Source organism: Dermochelys coriacea, chromosome 10 (assembly GCF_009764565.3).
Source record: "Dermochelys coriacea isolate rDerCor1 chromosome 10, rDerCor1.pri.v4, whole genome shotgun sequence".
NCBI lineage: Eukaryota > Metazoa > Chordata > Testudines > Dermochelyidae > Dermochelys > Dermochelys coriacea.
This window is the reverse complement of record NC_050077.1, coordinates 66,242,338-66,264,066: the sequence shown is the minus strand read 5'-3', so window position 1 is coordinate 66,264,066 and position 21,729 is coordinate 66,242,338. Positions and strand designations below refer to the sequence as shown.

Genomic DNA, 21,729 nt, shown 5'->3' with positions numbered 1-21,729 from the left:
TGCCATAGAAATTTTTATTTTTAATATCCAGAATATGAACCACTTTTGAGCATTTGTATATGAAGTTCTGCACTGCACTGAGCAAGTTTAGCCACAGAAAGAAGCTTATGATTTCCACAGGCTATATTCATTGTGGAACAGTTTGAAGTGCACTGTGGTCTAAGATTTGCCTGGCAGGTGACAGAGTTTTATAATGGTGACAAAAGGTGGATTGTATTTAAATTTATATCTACTGGATTTTTTAATTAAAAAGAGAGCTAGTACAATATGTTCTAGTTTCCATGCCACAGTTTTTAATTTTACTAGAATGACACAATTTCCTTTTTTAATGCTTTGTTTTTTGATTGTGCAAGAATAATTAGTGTTTGTAAGACCCTCTCTAAAGATGTAAATCAGGCACAGCAGAAGTGCTAAGTATTATTATTATTAAGGCTTAGCAGTACTATCATATATTTTGTTTTTGAGAAGCAAATGAAATAAGGTTGAGCTCTTGTTTCTGCTGTAGCCATCTCACTTTCTCCTTTTTCATGTATTCATAACTTTCTCAAAAAATTCTCTTTAGGCTGAATTTATTCCTGTATTGTCTCAGTCAAAAGATTTTTTTTTTGAGTCTCAGCCAAATTAGTTCAGCTACTTTGTACTGGATGAAAAACTTGGGCATGCAAATAAATATTTCCTATAGATGTTTGTCTTTAAATTTACATCTTAATAGTAATGACTGTTTGTTTTATGTTCAGTACAGCATGAAATATATAGAATGTTCACTGAAGCTGAGTTAAGACTCTTTTAGAAATTGTGCGCCAAATTTTGCTCTCTGTAAATCTGGAGTAATTCCATCAAAGTCCATGGAGACTTTGATGCTAGTGTAATGGGGAAAAGAATTTAGACTCATTAATGTATTGAATTTCTTGACTTCATGGGGTTGATTCTTCCACCTTTTACCATTTCATTAAAGTTTGTTTTATATAGTTTATAGTTTTTAACTATAATTTTCTCTACTTTTCTATAGCAATCTCAGGATTGCAGGAGTGAGAAACAGAATGAAAAAATTCTAACATCTGCCCTAGTTTGAAGATTCCTCTGGGGATTATTTTGGTCACTTGTGTGTTAATAATTTAGTTCCTATTTTTGTGCTACCTGACTGCTTCTGGCTCTGCCATGTAGCTGGGCTTCTGATGGATTTTATAGCTATGACGAAACTTTGATTCTGAGGAAATTACTCATTTGCATCTGTTTATTGGCTACATATCATACAGATTTCTTGACCTTTTCACAGAGGCCCTTTTTAACCATAAAAGGATATCTTTCATGCTTATTTACAGTATGACTTGGGCAGAATGTGAATACTGGTCTTCCAGTATCCTTCTGTGTATCTTAGTACACATGCCCCTTTAACTTCAATGTGGAGTATCCAGATATAGAAATTTGATATATTAAAGTAACTATATCTGAAAAATGAGTCTAGTGTCCTTATATACATGTGCAATGTCTTATAGGTTTACAGCTAGGGCTCTATCCAGCCCTAAATTCCCATAAGGTTCTGTGCCATGTAAGGACAGCTGATGCATGCGATGCAGCATGCTCAGATATGCTGGGTATGTTCTTCAACATTTTACCTCAAAAGAAGAGAAATTTCAAATTGTTTGGGGTAAAGTTTATTTTTATCTTCCAATGGTAATATCAAGTTCTTAATGGCAATTACTGTACAACACTCCCGAGGCTGAGGGAGTGAACAGACTTTCTCTGAGAATATGACTCTGAAATCACACCCTGAATGTGAAGTCCCTTTCCATGGTATCTTTGTCCCAGGCATTCAGTGCACAGAAATTGAACCCTTATCCATTACAAATGTCCTCCAAATCCACACAGTTGTCTTGCTTCCTTTTCTGGCTTGCCACCCACAGCAGAGCCCCAGTAGCAGCTGGGACCTGGACAATAGAGGAGGCAAAATTTTGGTTTTTTTGTCATCTAGGCAGGCTTTGACACTGAACACCCCAAAATATTTTCATGGCTGACACCACATCATTATGTTGCACTGATGAAGCATGAAAGACACCGCAATGCACACCTCGTTCCCTTTCGCAATGTGATGAGTTGGTCCCAGAGAAAAGACTTTTACTAAGTTTTATGACAGATCATTTTCCCGCCTTTTTTCCTTCTCCTCCTGCCTATGGATCACTGCAGTCAGACAGTGCAGCTCCGCCTTCAGCAGAGGTCATCAGCCATGAAGTACTGTTCAGTACTGCTGTTCTTTAATGGACTAGAAGTGAAGCTATTAATGCAGGGCTCAAAACTCAGTTACTTACAGTGTTTGGGTTTTTTTTCTTGTAGGTGAATTGATTTACCAGGTGCAGTCACCAGATGAAGGTGCTCTAGTAACTGCTGCCAGAAACTTCGGTTTCATCTTTAAGTCCCGGACCCCAGAGACCATCACTGTGGAAGAAATGGGCAAACTTGTTACATACCAGCTCTTAGCAATTCTGGATTTTAACAATATCAGGAAAAGGATGTCTGTAATAGGTACAGCATGTAGCTTTCTCTTTGTTTCTTCATGCCTGTTGTTTGCAAGATACACATGCCTAGAGCCAGCTTTTAACTACCAGTGAGAGCGCTAACCTGCCAACTGCCAAAGGAGGCAGTTTAGTCTCATGGTTAGAAAAAGGAAGGAAGTGGAAGTCTCAGGATATCTAGATGTCACTTCTTCCTCTGCCACAGACTCTCGGTAATTTGGAGTCATTTAGGCTGTGCCTTTCTCCATCCATAATATGGGGACTCTGATACTTTTCAGTTTAGTAGAACACTCTGAGATTCTTGAATGGAAGGATGCAAAGTATAGTAGCAGTAGGTTATCAATTGCATTGAATTTTGTTTTCTGGAAATTTGATAATGAAACAGTTTTTCAAATCCATACATTTTGCTCTTTTTCTCACTCTGTTTCTATAGAGCATGTGACCGGCAACTATAGGGATTTACAATTAGGATTGATTTATTGGTTTTACATTGCTCTATTAACATTTATCAAAGTGCTTTACATTAATCAAGCAAGTGTAAATGATCAATAATATCAACAACTAAATAATAGAAATCTTAAGTATATCAAGAAAAAAACTTTAGAATGTGTAAAACTACACAAAAAATCTGCTTTCAGAATAAGTCCTCGGCAGTCCTCGGACTTACGACACAATTGGTTCCTTAAAATTGCGTCGTAAGTTGGAACTCGGAACCACAATCTACTCCATTGTGGGACTCAGCATCATAAACTTGAAACCTATAGTCATAAGTTGAATTAGGGTGTCAGTGTAGAAGCATCGTAAGTGCCGTTCCTCATAACTCGAACATCATAAAGTCGAGGACTGCATGTACTAGAAAAGAAGTTTACTAAGCAGGCTAAGTTTGCAAAGACATGATCAAGTTGTTGCCTTTAAAAAGTAAGCATTTAAGAACGTTTACCACAGTTTTCCCCTGTGCTTAGAATAGAAAATATTTGTTATAACCATATAGTATCTGTTAAATGCTGACTTTTTATGATTTCAGCTGAAATTAGAAAATGTAAGTAGAAGGGACAAGGGAAGTATGTTTAATTAAGACTAGGAAAAAATTTCAATATAACAAAGATTAAATGTAAATCACTTAATAATTTCTTCACTTATGATGGAGAGAAAAAGGTGAAGGAGACAAATATTGGAGGATATCCAGGTGACAGATGAAAAAGATGATGAAGGAAAATGAAAGGAGAGAAGAATAGGGATAGAGAATGGAAGAAAAGCAGAAATGAGGGTAATAGAAGACATGATGAAAAATAGGCTCTGGTTTGGTTTAATCTCTTTTGAAAGCTACTTCCCATGTTGAACCCCTTTAACTTAGAAAGGAGCTGCACAAACAGGAGCCTGCTAAATAACAAGAAGCAGTTGCTTCTGCACAACTGAGGTTCCAACTAGAGCTGGGAGGAGAACAGTAATTCCATTTTGTGGAGGATTTTGACATTTCAAAATTCGATTTGGTTCCAATTTGGAATATTTTGAAATTCTTCTAGAATGGGCTGTGGGGCACTGTGTCTGGTGGACTGTTTTGGAGCTGGTGAACCCTGGGAGCCTAGGCTGCCAAGGAGATGTAAGCCTGAGAGCCAGGGTTCTCAGTATCCCACCAGGCTGCACTGGAGCCCTGCCTGGTTGCCATCACAGTTTCACCAAAATTGACACAACTCTGTAGAATGTTTCAATTTTGATGAATCTTCAAATATGCACAAAAAAAGTTTCATTGAATTTTTTCCAATCTACTCTCGTTCCAACACCAACAGTACCTTACATCTCTGTTAGCCTTCCACTTATTAGCCAGGGATCTTAAATAAAATACAGTTAAGCAACCCATCTATTTTTTACGGAAAATCACTGAGAGAAACTTGCAAATCTATTAATTGGGTTTTCACATGAAAAAGGCTGGAAATTTTCTTAATATGAGAGCGAGCAAGAGAGCGCTTGCTTAAATTAAGTAGAGGTTGTGAAATTTCCCAGTTCTCTCATGGAAATTAAAACACATATGGAGACCAAAATTAATAACTAAAATGTCTTGCATTTCATCTTGGTAAACATATGATTATACACTAATTCTCATTGAGGATTAGAGGATAAAGCAAGTTTGAAGTTTTTACTGCAAGATGTCTGAGTTATGAGTGCCCCAAAATGTTTTTATAGACCAGAATTTTAAAAGTGAAAGCTACCTCTTTTTAAAAGCCTTGTAACTCAAAAACAGTTTGTCTGATTAACCTTAAACTATTTTTAAAAATACGTTCTCTGGGCAGAGACAACACAAAAGATACATTATGCAGAAAAAACTTTTTTCAAAATGATAGTTTGATGGTATTTGTGGACGGCAATGTAAATATTAGGCATATAGTGGAAATATTAAACTATTGTATGGATCATACTGCAACTGTTAATTCATACAAATCACTCCTGCTTTACGGTCCAGTGAGGAACTTTCTCCACCTTGAACTCACTCAAGACTTACTCTTCTCTAGTCAAACTAAGCATTTTTTACTGGTTAGTTTTTTTATGTAGTGCAAATGACAACAGTAAATAGGTGTTGCACATACTTTTTAAATGTATAAATGTCAAGCTGATTCTGTATCAACCATAATATATTTATAGGTTTCAGAGTAGCAGCCGTGTTAGTCTGTATTCGCCAAAAGAAAAGGAGTACCGGTGGCACCTTACAGACTAACAATTTATTAGAGCATAAGCTTTCGTGAGCTACAGCTCACTTCATCGGATGCATTTGGTGGAAAAAACAGAGGAGAGATTTATATACACACACACAGAGAACATGAAACAATGGGTTTATCATACACACTGTAAGGAGAGTGATCACTTAAGATAAGCCATCACCAGCAGCAGGGGGGGGGAAGGAGGAAAACCTTTCATGGTGACAAGCAAGGTAGGCTAATTCCAGCAGTTAACAAGAATATCAGAGGAACAGTGGGGGGTGGGGTGGGAGGGAGAAATACCATGGGGAAATAGTTTTACTTTGTGTAATGACTCATCCATTCCCAGTCTCTATTCAAGCCTAAGTTAATTGTATCCAGTTTGCAAATTAATTCCAATTCAGCAGTCTCTCGTTGGAGTCTGTTTTTGAAGCTTTTTTGTTGAAGTATAGCCACTCTAAGATCTGTGATCGAGTGACCAGAGAGATTGAAGTGTTCTCCAACTGGTTTTTGAATGTTATAATTCTTGACGTCTGATTTATGTCCATTCATTCTTTTACGTAGAGACTGTCCAGTTTGGCCAATGTACATGGCAGAGGGGCATTGCTGGCACATGATGGCATATATCACATTGGTAGATGCGCAGGTGAACGAGCCTCTGATAGTGTGGCTGATGTGATTAGGCCCTATGATGGTATCCCCTGAATAGATATGTGGACAGAGTTGGCAACGGGCTTTGTTGCAAGGATAGGTTCCTGGGTTAGTGGTTCTGTTGTGTGGTGTGTGGTTGCTGGTGAGTATTTGCTTCAGATTGGGGGGCTGTCTGTAAGCAAGGACTGGTCTGTCTCCCAAGATCTGTGAGAGTGATGGCTCGTCCTTCAGGATAGGTTGTAGATCCTTGATGATGCGTTGGAGAGGTTTTAGTTGGGGGCTGAAGGTGATGGCTAGTGGCGTTCTGTTGTTTTCTTTGTTGGGCCTGTCCTGTAGTAGGTGACTTCTGGGTACTCTTCTGGCTCTGTCAATCTGTTTCTTCACTTCAGCAGGTGGGTATTGTAGTTGTAGGAATGCATGATAGAGATCTTGTAGGTGTTTGTCTCTGTCTGAGGGGTTGGAGCAAATGCGGTTATATCGTAGCGCTTGGCTGTAGACAATGGATCGAGTGGTATGATCTGGATGAAAGCTAGAGGCATGTAGGTAGGAACAGCGGTAAGTAGGTTTCCGATATAGGGTGGTGGTTATGTGACCATCGCTTATTAGCACCGTAGTGTCCAGGAAGTGGATCTCTTGTGTGGACTGGTCCAGGCTGAGGTTGATGGTGGGATGGAAATTGTTGAAATCATGGTGGAATTCCTCAAGAGCTTCTTTTCCATGGGTCCAGATGATGAAGATGTCATCAATGTAGCGCAAGTAGAGTAGGGGCATTAGGGGACGAGAGCTGAGGAAGCGTTGTTCTAAGTCAGCCATAAAAATGTTGGCATACTGTGTGGCCATGCGGGTACCCATCGCAGTGCCGCTGATTTGAAGGTATACATTGTCACCAAATGTGAAATAGTTATGGGTCAGGACAAAGTCACAAAGTTCAGCCACCAGGTTAGCCGTGACAGTATCGGGGATACTGTTCCTGATGGCTCGTAGTCCATCTTTGTGTGGAATGTTGGTGTAGAGGGCTTCTACATCCATAGTGGCTAGGATGGTGTTTTTAGGAAGATCACCAATGGACTGTAGTTTCCTCAGGAAATCGGTGGTGTCTCGAAGATAGCTGGGAGTGCTGGTAACGAAGAGCCTGAGGAGGGAGTCTACATAGCCAGACAATCCTGCTGTCAGGGTGCCAATGCCTGAGATGATGGGGCGTCCAGGATTTCCAGGTTTATGGATCTTGGGTAGCAGATAGAATACCCCAGGTCGGGGCTCCAGGGGTGTGTCTGTGCGGATTTGTTCTTGTGCTTTTTCAGGGAATTTCTTGAGCAAATGCTATAGTTTCTTTTGGTAACTCTCAGTGGGATCAGAGGGTAATGGCTTGTAGAAAGTGGTGTTGGAGAGCTGCCTAGTAGCCTCTTGTTCATACTCCGACCTATTCATGATGACGACAGCACCTCCTTTGTCAGCCTTTTTGATTATGATGTCAGAGTTGTTTCTGAGGCTGTGGATGGCACTGTGTTCTGCATGTCTGAGGTTATGGGGTAAGCGATGCTGCTTTTCCACAATTTCAGCTCGTGCACGTCGGCGGAAGCAGTCTATGTAGAAATCCAGGCTGCTGTTTCGACCTTCAGGAGGAGTCCACCCAGAATCCTTCTTTTTGTAGTGTTGGCAGGAAGGTCTCTGTGGATTAATATGTTGGTCAGAGGTGTGTTGGAAATATTCCTTGAGTCTGAGACGTCGAAAATAGGATTCTAGGTCACCACAGAACTAAATCATGTTCGTGGGGGTGGAAGGGCAAAAGGAGAGGCCCCGAGATAGGACAGATTCTTCTGCTGGGCTAAGAGTATAGTTGGATAGATTAACAATATTGCTGGGTGGGTTACGGGAACCATTGTTGTGGCCCCTTGTGGCATATAGTAGTTTAGATAGCTTAGTGTTCTTTTTCTTTTGTAGAGAAGCAAAGTGTGTTTTGTAAATGGCTTGTCTAGTTTTTGTAAAGTCCAGGCACGAGGAAGTTTGTGTGGAAGGTTGGTTCTTCCAAACTTTTTTTGTTTCATGTTCTCTGTGTGTGTGTATATAAATCTCTCCTCTGTTTTTTCCACCAAATGCATCCGATGAAGTGAGCTGTAGCTCACGAAAGCTTATGCTCTAATAAATTTGTTTGTCTCTAAGGTGCCACCGGTACTCCTTTTCTTTTTGCGAATATATTTATAAAAAGCCTGGTATTTAATGGCTCATGGTGCTCACAAGTGCGTACTGACATAAATCTACTTCTTTTCTGAGGCGGAAAACCATCAGCAACAATTAATCAGTCCCCCTCCGGAGCCCTTCCAGCTTTCATTAATACAGCTGCACAAGCTCTCAGAAGCTATTGCCCTGAGATTAAACAGTATTCTCTTCCTGAGTACCCTTCATAATACTATTTGCTATCTTGCTTTTTCCTCAAGGGTTCTGTGCCGTAAAGTGATGTTCATGTTATGGTACTTCATTCCAATAGAAACAAATTGAGATGATGCAGAAGGAATTATCTCACCTGTGTCATTAGAAAAGAGAAAGTCAAATAGCAGTACTTGTGAAAGGAATTAAGGGAATCTTCATAAATGATTTGGATAACGGCGTTGACAGTACATTTATAAAGTTTGCGGACAATACCAAGATGGGAGAGGTTGCAAATGGTTTGGAGGACTGGGTTTGAATTCAAAATGATCTTGACCAACTGGAGAAATGGTCTCATATAAATAGGATGAAATTCAATAAGGACAAATGCAAAGTTCAACACTTAGTAAGGATTAATCAATTACATAAATACAAAATGGGAAACAACAGCCAAGGAAGGAGTACTGCAGAAAAGAATCTGGAGGTTATAGTGGATCACAAACGAAATATGAGTCAACAATATAATACAATTGCGGGGAAAAAGCTAACATCATTCTGGGATGTACTAGCAAGAGTGTTGTAAGCAAGACATGAGAAGTAATTCTTCTGTACTCAACAATGACAAAGCTGATAAGGAGTATTGTGTCCAGTTCTGCACACTATGCTTCGGGAAAGATGTGGCCAAATTGGAGAAAATCCAGAGGAGAGAAAAAAAATGTTTCCAGGTCTAGAAAACATGACATAGGAGAAAAGATTGAAAAAATTGGGTTTGTTTAGTCTGGAGAAGAGACAACTCAGGGAAGATGTGATAACAGCCTTTAAGGGGGAGGGATAGCTCAGTGGTTTGAGCATTGGCCTGTTAAACCCAGGGTTGCGAGTTCAATCCTTGAGGGGATTTAAGGATCTGGGCAAAAATTGGGGATTGGTCCTGCTTTGAGCAGGGGGTTGGACTAGATGACCTCCTGAGGTCCCTTCCAATCCTGAGCTTCTGTGATTTCTAAGTATGTAAAAGATTGTTATAAAGAAGAGAGTGATAAATTGTTCTCCTTAACCACTGAGGATAGGACAAGAAACAATGGGCTTAAATTGCAGTAAGGGAGATTGAGGTTAGACATTAGGAAAAACTTCCTAACTGTAAGGGTAGTTAAGCACTGGAACAAATTGCCTAGGGTGGTTGTGGAATCTCTGTAATCGGAGGTTTTTAACAAGAGGTTAGACAAACACCCTGACAGGAATGGTCTACATAATATTTAGTCCTGCCTCAGTGCAGGGGACTGGACTAGATGTCCTATCGAAGTCCCTTCCAGTCCTTCCTATCTAAGATTCTGTGAAGACTTTTGGGGAGAATGTTGTATAATAACTACAGATGGGCTGAGAATGTCAGAATTTGGATTTAGATGTAGATTAGTTAGACTAAAGTTCAAGGTTTGGATTTGAGATTTAATTAGTGGTAAGGTTCAGAGTCAGATTTGATGGTAGCAAAATCTTGCAAACTTCTTTTATGATATACCAGCCCCAAATGTTGGAATTTTGCAAGCCCAGCTGCTGTGAGACTTTGGGGCACAGCTGATGCAGAAACAGAAAAATCTGATTCACAAGCAACACTGATGGAGAGAAAAGGAGTACTTGTGGCACCTTAGAGACTAACAAATTTATTTGAGCATAAGCTTTCGTGAGCTACAGCTCACTTCATCGGATGATGGAGAGATTTCAGATCCAGGGACTTGTACCTGTCCCATTCCTCTGAAATTCAAAGGAGTTCAGATTTGAGAGGTTCCAGTTTTTGCCTAATCCCTAGCTGAAAAATTTATCAATATGTGTTCTGTTCATTTTTAAAGTGTACGTGAACTGTACCTAATTCCTACCCTGGTGATGGGATTGTTTTCTGTGTGCTGACTGCTGTACTTTTATTGATATGTGTAGAAAACATCTAACTAGCCCTGGTAGGTCAAATAGACATTTGAAGAAAATGGAAGAAAAGTAATGATTTCAGTCTTAATTTCTATTTCTCTTTTCTTTTTCAGTTCAAAGCCCAGATGGGCAGATAAAACTTTATTGCAAGGGAGCAGATACTATTTTATTTGAGAGGCTTCATCCTTCCAATGAAGAATTAATGTCTTTGACATCAGATCATCTTGAGGTATGTGCACTAATTCAAGAAAAGCACTTAAACACACACTTAACGTTAAGCATGTGCTTAGGGACTTAAGTTTAGAGTTAAACATGTGCTTAAGTATTTTCCTAAATACAGATGCTTTTCTGAATCAATACCTTAATATGCCTTCTGCTCTGAAATGAGACAGAATTTCTTAAATTTCAGCCTTACCTTGGCTGACCAAAGAGCTAAATCCAGTTAAATGACAGAGCTTTTCGTGTGCACTGTTAACTCCTGAAACAGCTGGTATATTTAGTGTTTGTAAGGTATCCATACAAGTCCTTGGAGTCCCTTGTGAAAAATCAGTAGGAATCTGTGGATGTGGATACAAAGTATCCAGTTTGGTAATATGGTGTTAAAGAAAATAGGTCTCTTCAGTTTGAGGGTCTAACCTAATGTGAACTTTAAGGGAAACTGGATAAAGCCCTCATTTCCTGCATTTATTTTTTTAGAATTCATGTTCTTTGTAAGTGTCCACATTTAATACAAACCATTCCATGAGTCTTTAAAAAAATACTCCTTTGACATTAAGTATACACTATGATGGTTTAGTAATATTGGTTACAAATATAACTATTGTTTTCGTCTCTGTAATAGAGCTTTCTTGGCTTTCTTTTAATGTTTTCCAGAAGGCCAACATGTTTTTTATGAAAGCAAGGCTGGAATCATACACATCTGATCTTTGCAGTTGGTCAAATGCAAAGACCTTGAATTTTCATACTTGCATAGTAAAGTTAAGGGAATACGTACTTGTATATTCATGTATTATGGTTTTTTTCACATCACTTTAATTTCCCCTTTCCGTTATATTAATTTAATTCCAAAGCCTTACTGTTTTTTCAATCCATTAAATTCTGAGTTTTATCATTCCTGTTTATATATTAATTGTAATAGCTGTATAATAGAACAGGGGATGTTCAAATATTCATTGAAGATGAAAAAATGTTGTTAGTGGAGCATTGTAAACCATTTGATTTGTTGAGATGAGTTATAGGGTCAAAGACAGTTCCTGAAATGTTTTTGGTTTTTAACAGTAAAATTGCTCATGATAGTTGTTTGACTATGAAAAAAATCAGACATTGAAATTCTAAGATATAAAGGAGGGAATATATATATCTAATATGCTGTGCAATCTGTAAGAATGTGTACATTTTGAATAACATCATATATGCAATCATTTTTATATTAAAGAAATAATGTGTTGTCTGTGGGATTCTGCATGAGCCCAGCAGTCTGCACCAGACAATCCTGATACAGGATCAGAATCTAAATTAATTAGCATGAGCCACCAACATATCAGACGATATTATGTTTTCACCCTTTTTAAGTGTTGGAGGGTCAGCTTTACATCTGTTTCTCTCTGATTAGGTTGAAGGGCCTAACCTGTTAACCTGTGTACACATATCTGTGTATTGGCCAGTGGTTTCAAATTTGGATGCTGATTATCAGAGATGTGTGGTGCAGCCACAGCTCCCTTTCACCGTAAGGCCTTTATTGTCAGCATAACAGATAGGTTGCAGCTTAGGCCGTGATACTGTGTCATGGAACTATTGTGATTCATATACTGTTTGAGACATTTCTACTCCTATTATCTAGTCGAGCTTCTTACAGTTCTTCCTTTGATGCCATCCTAGGTACATGGGTATTATGGGATGATGCATTAGTGATAATGTTCACAATGAAATTATTATTTATTGTTAATATGTGGTAGTACCAAAAGTGTGCTAAGTATTTTAGTTAATTGTGCTAAAGAGAGTAGTCTGGGCACATTAGCTGCCTTTCAAGGTTAAAACTTTCATCTGTTTAATACCTAGATAGTAATTCACATTCAGCTCTGTCTGACTGCAACATTTCACTTATTAACATTAATCCAATTTTTAGATTCGGGTCTGGCATTAAAATAATAGTAGGCACTCCAATTTCTTGTTAGAATATTCATGTACATATAAAAGATGCCACAAATAATTCAAGTTATTTTTTAAAGAACAAAATCTAACTATAAAGAGAAAATGTGCCCACAACGTTACCTCAAAGTAAAAGAAACCTGAAGAGTTAAAATCCCCCAGAAACAAGGTTTATGAGAATTTAATTTCAGTCGTATCTTAGAGTACCTTTGCTTATTGACTCCGTAATCAAGACTGAGGTTAACAGAGTGGGAAATTAATATAATGTGGTTCTGACTAATTTAGTTCACATTGTTCCCATAGGTTTCAGAGTAGCAGCCGTGTTAGTCTGTATTCGCAAAAAGAAAAGGAGTACTTGTCACAAGTACTCCTTTTCTTTTATTGTTCCCATAGGTACTGCTCATCTCTTATTTTTATGTGACAGGAGTTTGCTGGAGAAGGCCTTCGGACCTTAGCCCTTGCATACAAAAACTTGACTGAAGAGCACTTTAAAGAGTGGTTTAAAATACTTCAGGAGGCAAACACTTCACTGGATAGCAGGAATGAATATCTTGCTGCAGCATATGAAGAGATTGAAAAAGACATGATGGTATATTCTGAGAGACATAGCACAGGAAAAGTTTATTTGCAAAGTGATGTTGTATTATAGATTGATACTTTTTTATGCTCTTACGTTCCTGATGTGTTACAAGCAAGACTGCTGTAGTCTTTATATATGTTCACATTCAGGCAGTGCCCCTCTTTGTTTAGAAGGATGCTAATGAATGTCTAGGCCAGTTGTGGTTAGGCTTTAAGATATTCGAGGCAACCAGTGAGGGGATTCTTCCCCACGGTTAACTGACTCATTTTTAAATACAAATTTACCTGATTTTTTTTAAATTTAAGAAAGCAGCTTTTTTCTTTCCCCTAAAACTCTCATCAAGTCACATGCATGTTCCATTTCAGAAAAGACTGTCCATGCTGCTTTGTAACCAGAAAGCCAACTTTCAATATGTAATATATACAATTAAAACAATTTAAAACTTACTCTTGCCTTTACTCTGTAAGTGATGGTAATCCTTTCCTCTGACCACTCAGATAGCTGTTCCTCTCCCATGCCTGCTCTTTCCAATTCCTCTCTCTGTAAAGGCCAAATCCTACTCTTGGATGTGCACTTACAACTCCCATTGTAGTAAATGTGGTTGAATATATGTATTTGGCCCCGTCTTCTGAACCCCCAGCTGAGTTTTCCCAATTCCTTTGGAATTCTGCACCCTTTGTTGCCTTGATGGAATATTGATATTTCAGCTTCTGGTCTCTGCAGCTTATTTTAAAGGGGCAATGCATAAACTACAATTTACATTATATCCCATTGTGGTATTATACCCATGCCTTCAATTTCATCCTTGCTTTTTCCCCGTAAGGATGCCTTTGGCTGAGACTGATATGGAGATATAGTCATATTAAAAGAGCTGACACAGAAACTACAACCTAGAAGATAATGATGCTAGATCTGCTGCTTCCAGCCTGTTGGGCAAGAAAAGGGCTTGAGGGCCCCCAAAACCAGGGAATCCACAGCAAAGATTGCCCTGAAATTATGTATTATGTAGTGCTTGATTCAAATTAGACTGGAGACTGCCTTTGAGACTTGGGGAAATTTCCATTGCTCTCAGTGGAAGCTGTGAATGTAGATCAAGGGTAGTATATTGTATTAAAGTTTGACTTGACTTGATGTTATCCATGTGTAGATGTTTAAACTACATAGTTTATCCTGTTTATATTCCCCAGATCTCTTAGTTTAACGAAGTGAATTTGCAAAGTTTGTAGAATGTCACTTAAATGTTCTGCTTCCTTACAAAGTTACTAGGTGCCACTGCTATAGAAGACAAGTTACAAGAAGGAGTTACAGAAACAATTGCCAGTTTATCACTAGCTAACATTAAGATCTGGGTTCTAACAGGAGACAAGCAAGGTAATTCATTAATACTGTGTAATTCTCGGGGTAAGTGGGTGGGGTAGGGTGATAGAAAACCCTAAATGCAGTGAGACTTCTACAGTTCCCTTGCATGGAATGCAGGGAGCACATTCCCTTGAACATTTATAAATTATTAATAAAGCACTGCTCTGAGGGGCTTGATGCACATTAAGGCAGAGCATTGAGTTGTGCGTGGGGATGCCGGGAGGACGGCAGAGATGTGACTGTTGGTCACACCCTCCACCCTGGCATTGGAGAGCATCTCGAGCAAGGTATACTGTAACCTATGGCGTTGGGGGCAGGGCTCTCTCCATACGACGCTGGTGTTTGTTTGGGCAGTGTGCAGGATCCTGGATGGGGGTCATGTATGGAACAGTGAATACAAATAATGTCTTGTAAAACCATCTACAAAGTTCCACCACTTGTTTTGGTATTTGTGGATTGAGATTCAGCAGCACAGTATGCAAATATTTTCAATTGTTAATATCGCAGCATGATTTTGGGTCCTGAATTCTTTGGATATGGCACTTGCCACAGGTGTGCAGTGGAAAGGAAAAAGGTCTCAAATGGCACGTGTGTACTTGAGCATTTTAATCTCAATCACAAGCTCTACAAAAATGTAGTTAAATAGCATTTACAGTATTTCTAATGATGACCCTATAGGGGTTTAATCTCTCAGTTTTTTTTTCTAGCGCACAAGGGTGACTTTCTATGGGTTACTCTCCATATGGAAGGCAGTGTGATCTAGCACATAGGGCACTGAATTAGGAGTTAGGATACTTGGGTTCTAATCCCTTCTTTTTCCACTGATCATCTGTTTGACCTTGGGCAAGTTTTTTTTCCTGTACCTCAATTTCCCTTCCACTTTGTCTGGCTAATTTATTTAGAAACTTCTTCGGTCTTTCAGTATGTGTTTGAACTGTGTTTACAACAATAGGGCTTTGGTCTCAGTTGGACTCTGAGTACTACTTCACTATAAATAATAACCATAAAATATAACTCAGAGGAAAGTGCATTTTTAGTAGTACATTTATATCAAACCCAGTAATTATGTTAGAAAATTACTCTCATTATGATAGTACTGTACTCTCAATATGCTCTGTTGATATTACAAAATAAATAAGTAATGATTTTAATTACAACCATTCTAAGCAAAACTGACATTATTGTCTCTCAGAAACTGCCATGAACATTGGTTACTCCTGCCACATGCTCACTGACACCATGAATGAGATTTTCGTAGTGGCTGGTCACACGGTAAAAGAAGTACGTGAAGAACTCAGGTAAAAAAACATTTAAAATACATTATCTTATGTTCTTCCTTGCAGACCATATACTCCAGTTAGACTCTCTCCCTATGATGCTACAAAACTTTCCTTAAGATTCCATCTGTTAAAGTTCTGTCAGTTGCCGTAAAAGTGTGCCAACTTCTTGTCTGAAGGCAACAAACCAGCAACTTGAGGCCGCTACTCCAGACTGCAAGCTAGAATACTGGTTGCCTCCCACTCTGCATGGGTGATAGGGCCATTGCATATGCATAGTCATGAATTCTGTAGGCCTGATTCACTCCCACTGCTGCCTTCCATATCACTTTATGCTTACATGTGGAACGGTTAGAACAAATGACATTATCACTTCATCTGGAAGAGGAAATGTCAGCAGTTTCTCTAGAGTAGGCCCTGTAATAATAATTTGGAGAATAATTACTGTTAGAAATAGTGCCAACATGGGCATAGATCTCAACCTCTGTTTCTTTCTCTCTCACACATGTTTATCTCCTCTCTCAATGTGGTAGCTGAGACTTCTTGAATGATACACGTAGCTGGCATTAGGATTTTCACTGTTGGAGATTTATGCAAATTTCCTTCCTTGGAATAGAATACATTATTACCACTCACAGCACAGTTGGGAAATATACAGACAATATGCCAACGTAATACAATCCTGGCCCTTTCAGTTCTTAATCTTCTGCAGGAGAAGAGCCTTTCCTTTTTTCTTTTCTTTTTTTTAATACAGAAACAAGTTGCACATGTATTTAAGTATTGGTCAGTAGCACTGGAAGCACACATGGTACCAAACTTTGTACAGTGTTTTATTATAATGTTACTAGAGTATGGAAAACACATTACAGGCAGCAGCATCCTTCCACCTTTTCCAGACAGCATACCGAATAGATGTGTTTAAAGATCCGTAGGCCGTGTCTTTCTCTCCTTTCTGCTTTTCGTCAGTGACGTTTAGAATTTTGTTCCTTCTCAGTTCTCTTCTCTTACTTGTGTCTCTTTTTCATTTCTGTGTATTTTTTTTCTACTTGCACTAGAGCCAAACATAGCAATTTCTAATTTTTTTCTGTAATTACCATGGACATAAAATTCTAGCCTATTTTGGCAAGACAAACAAGGCATCAGTTTACCTAATTATCCCTTGGTATTTTAGCACCAGCCAAGTGGTTTGGGCATTTCAGTCCCAACCTATTCCTATAACTAATATATCTTCAGTCTGAATAATGGGAAACTACATAATACAACAGTTTAAGTAAACAAACACTTTTTTTTAGCCTTCTGTGATTTGTGTATTTTGGTTAAGCATTATACATTATATATGGCCTTGATTCAATGAAAATGAGTTACGTTAACATGGATTCTATTTTTGCATAAACTATTTATGTAGGAATCAATTTTGGTATGAATTGTGGAGCTTGGCGCAGGGGTGGGGGGTGAAAATCACTCACAGAGCATTAGGCCAGGGTTCAAGCAAGAAAGCAATATGGGAACCAAATATGGACATGGTGAAACACAGTAAACGGTTCTTTTTTTTTTCAATCTTGGAAACATGGAAGATAGGCAGAAATGAGGTACAAATGTGTACAATGTGTACAAATCCATAGTCAAAAGATTGTCAAAGAGTTGGGTGATGCAGTTGCATTGTGCAATGTAAATAACTACATATCCATATGTATTTCCAGTTATCAAATGGTGTAGAAGAAAAGCTTTAGTTAACAAAAGACAGTGCTGCCCTCGGATATGTGAACCCATATGAATTCCACCATGTGTCTGAGGGCATCCCTGAATACAAGTAAATCCTGGCTTGCATTTTACCATTTGGGGAATATGCTACTTTGGGGAATATGCTACTGGGTGTCAGACAGAGGTTGGAGCAAATGTGGTTGTATCGTAGAGCTTGACTGTAGACAATGGATCGTGTGGCATGATCTGGATGAAAGCTAGAGGCATGTAGATAGGAATAGCGGTCAGTAGGTTTCCCCTATATGGTGGTGTTTATGTGACCATCGCTTATTAGCACCGTAGTGTCCAGGAAGTGGATCTCTTGTGTGGACTGGTCCAGGCTGAGGTTGATGGTGGTCCAACCCCTCAGACAGAGACAAACACCTACAAGATCTCTATCATGCATTCCTACAACTACAATACCCACCTGCTGAAGTGAAGAAACAGATTGACAGAGTCAGAAGAGTACCCAGAAGTCACCTACTACAGGACAGGCCCAACAAAGAAAATAACAGAACGCCACTAGCCATCACCTTCAGCCCCCAACTAAAACCTCTCCAACGCATCATCAAGGATCTACAACCTATCCTGAAGGACGAGCCATCACTCTCACAGATCTTGGGAGACAGACCAGTCCTTGCTTACAGACAGCCCCCCAACCTGAAGCAAACACTCACCAGCAATCACACACCACACAACAGAACCACTAACCCAGGAACCTATCCTTGCAACAAAGCCCGTTGCCAACTCTGTCCACATATCTATTCAGGGGACACCATCATAGGGCCTAATCACATCAGCCACACTATCAGAGGCTCGTTCACCTGCGCATCTACCAATGTGATATGTGCCAGCAATGCCCCTCTGCCATGTACATTGGCCAAACTGGACAGTCTCTACGTAAAAGAATGAAAGGACGCAAATCAGACGTCAAGAATTATAACATTCAAAAACCAGTTGGAGAACACTTCAATCTCTCTGATCACTCGATCACAGACCTAAGAGTGGCTATACTTCAACAAAAAAGCTTCAAAAACAGACTCCAACGAGAGACTGCTGAATTGGAATTAATTTGCAAACTGGATACAATTAACTTAGGCTTGAATAGAGACTGGGAATGGATGAGTCATTACACAAAGTAAAACTATTTCCCCATGGTATTTCTCCCTCCCACCCTACCCCCCACTGTTCCTCTGATATTCTTGTTAACTGCTGGAATTAGCCTACCTGCTTGTCACCATGAAAGGTTTTCCTCCTTCCCCCCCCCCCCCCGCTGTTGGTGATGGCTTATCTTAAGTGATCACTCTCCTTACAGTGTGTCTGATAAACCCATTGTTTCATGTTCTCTGTGTGTGTGTATATAAATCTCTCCTCTGTTTTTTCCACCAAATGCATCCGATGAAGTGAGCTGTAGCTCACGAAAGCTTATGCTCAAATAAATGTGTTAGTCTCTAAGGTGCCACAAGTACTCCTTTTCTTTTTGCGAATACAGACTAACACGGCTGCTACTCTGAAACCTATGATATTACAGTCATTTCCATGGCTTTATATGGTGATTTTGTAAACACTGTGGTTTGATTTCAGTGCAGGATCCAATAGAAGATGGTGCTTAGATCAATGTTAGTGTTAAGACACGTCTTCAGTAAGACAGAAAATGGGAAACAAAATATATTATTTAATATGTATATTTTCTGAATTCAAGTTTGTTCCAGGTTTCAGAGTAGCAGCCGTGTTAGTCTGTATTCGCAAAAAAGAAAAGGAGTACTTGTGGAACCTTAGAGACTAACAAATTTATTTGAGCATAAGCTTCCGTGAGCTACAGCTCACTTCATCGGATTGCATCCGATGAAGTGAGCTGTAGCTCACGAAAGCTTATGCTCAAATAAATTTGTTAGTCTCTGTAAGTTTGTTCCAGTATGCAAGTTTCCCCCCACCCCCCAAGCACTTTTTATTACCAGTTCTTCTACTCTCAAAGCATGTATAATTATCCATTGTTTCATTCTGGTGTCATCTTTAATTTCGTATGTAGCACCTTGACTTTACCCTTATTATGATTTTGGGGTGGGTTGTCTCTGTACCATTTTCAGATCAACCGCTAGGTGGCCTTCAAAGAACAAAGAAGACACCGTTTCCCAGGAGACCACCTGCATCAATGCTTTGGTACTCCTGGTCTCCATTGCATAATAGACATGTTGTTCTGGAATTCGCTATATAGCACCATGATATCCTGCAAATACAGACTAGATTTGGGTATTTTAAGTAAAAGTATGCCATATTTTACTGCAGGCATTGTAAATAAATAATTAAATCTGGACTCTGGTGAGCAGCATATTTATTTTGGTATTTTATGCAGAAACTGCCTCTTGTTTAGAAAACAACTTATTCACTGAACCAATAACTGAAACTTTTTTCAAAAAATTAACAGATTTATAAAACATCTGTCATGTGAAACATTGTGATCTAAGCCACAAAGTTCAGATCAGTATTCTGATGTCAACGTCTTAAAAGTTTAAGGGTGTGTTCAGACCAGATTTTTGTAGAGTAACTGTGTATTATTTTTCTAAATCTAAAAAGACGAGCGAATGTTAAAAATAAAATAAATTTGAAAAATATTCAAAGCTAAATAGTAAACCATATTTCACAGAAGGAAAAAAAAGGGTGAAAAAGCAAAATATCAATTCAGACATCTGACATATATCACTGTTTAATAGCAACTGTCTATATAATATCTTGGTCAATAATATGAAAATTCAAATTTATGAAAAATTCATACATTACTATATAGAACATAGAAGAGAGATTATTTTCAGAATTCTGGTAATTAGAAAATTTTTAGATAATCCATTTCAAAAGTCTCCACTTTAAATTCATCTTCCTCTTCACACACCCCAAAAAGATTTTTTTGTCATCATATAAAACCCTGATCCTGCAAAAACTTCAGCATGTGTATAATTTTATGCCTGCGAGTAACCGCTGCTGAAGTCAATAGTAGCACTCATATGCACAAAGCACACATGGTGAAGTCTTTGCAGGATCAGGACCTCTTAAATGTAATTGCAGGCCCTTATGTCACAGCATATTTCATATGCAGAGTCATAATCTAAGTAATATATATATATATAAATATATGCCACGGTTTCAGGACTATCTGCACCTCTCTCTCTTTTCTAGTTTCAGAGTTTGCCCTTTCAGATGTTAGCCTGTGTCTCCAAGTCTTAGACTGTGCCCTGTGGTATGGTACACTGAGGATCAACTGTACTTAGCCAGCAGGTCTGACTGGGTTTGACACCAGATGTTCTCTTCGGGAGTTTGTGGCCACTGGTATTCAGTGACAAAACAGCCTTCTTAAACACCAAAGTATTGTTTATTTTAAGAGTAGGAACAAAGCATTTAGAGAAAAAGGATTTTAAAACAACAAACAGTTGATACATGTGTCTGTCTTCCCTAAAGCCCTACCATCCAGTGATAGCTGACTAGATGGGCCTTACGACTTCAGCCATCTGAGAAGTTTCCTGGTTCAGTCAGGTTTCCTTGAATAGCTCCCCAACAAATACCTCCTCTTTGGAGAGAGAGAGTCCCTTATAATCCATTTCCTTTGTTCTTGCCAGACTTTAGTTCTTCTGGACAAAACCAGTTTGGTAGGCTTAACAGGAGGTCCAGCCAGACTCTGCAGTACCTATGGCTCTGCCACTGGGCTGTAAAAGCCCTCACATGTTAGCTGAGGGGGGGTCTATATTGACCTATTCTTCCCTTGCTGCCCCTTATGGTCTGCTATTAAACTAAATCAGTGTATTCATACAACAAAGTATGCAGCTCAACATACAGCATTTATAAATTATTACAGAGTAGTCCCACATCTGTCACAATATATACAGTTATATACAGTGTGAAATAGTTATTGGTCAGGACAAAGTCACAAAGTTCTGCCACCAGGTTAGCCGTGACAGTATCGGGGATACTGTTCCTGACGGCTCGTAGTCCATCTTTGTGTGGAATGTTGGTGTAGAGGGCTTCTACATCCATAGTGGCTAGGATGGTGTTTTTAGGAAGATCACCAATGGACTGTAGTTTCCTCAGGAAATCGGTGGTGTCTCGAAGATAGCTGGGAGTGCTGGTAACGAAGGGCCTGAGGAGGAGAGACTTTGTCCTGACCCATAACTATTTCACATTTGGTGACAATGTATACCTTCAAATCAGCGGCACCGCGATGGGTACCCGCATGGCCCCACAGTATGCCAACATTTTTATGGCTGACTTAGAACAACGCTTCCTCAGCTCTCGTCCCCTAATGCCCCTACTCTACTTGCGCTACATTGATGACATCTTCATAATCTGGACCCATGGAAAAGAAGCTCTTGAGGAATTCCACCATGATTTCAACAATTTCCATCCCACCATCAACCTCAGCCTGGACCAGTCCACACAAGAGATCCACTTCCTGGACACTACGGTGCTAATAAGCGATGGTCACATAACCACCACCCTATATCTGAAACCTA

The 21,729-nt window shown here is 39.1% G+C and overlaps 1 protein-coding gene across 11 annotated transcripts in view; it reads left to right on the top strand.

Moving 5' to 3' along the window:
* The window catches only part of ATP8B4 (ATPase phospholipid transporting 8B4 (putative)), a 172,811-nt gene that overhangs the window by 127,806 nt on the left and 23,276 nt on the right, over nt 1-21,729 (top strand). For 6 of the 11 annotated variants that reach the window (XM_043494633.1, XM_043494634.1, XM_043494629.1 and 3 more), the window contains exons 15-19: nt 2,332-2,520; nt 10,240-10,355; nt 12,699-12,863; nt 14,114-14,225; nt 15,406-15,511. In XM_043494633.1, coding sequence (XP_043350568.1) covers nt 2,332-2,520; nt 10,240-10,355; nt 12,699-12,863; nt 14,114-14,225; nt 15,406-15,511 — 688 coding nt within the window. The remainder of the gene's footprint in view (nt 1-2,331; nt 2,521-10,239; nt 10,356-12,698; nt 12,864-14,113; nt 14,226-15,405; nt 15,512-21,729) is intronic. The other 5 variants (XM_043494636.1, XM_043494635.1, XM_043494630.1 and 2 more) reach the window with 1 other exon arrangement.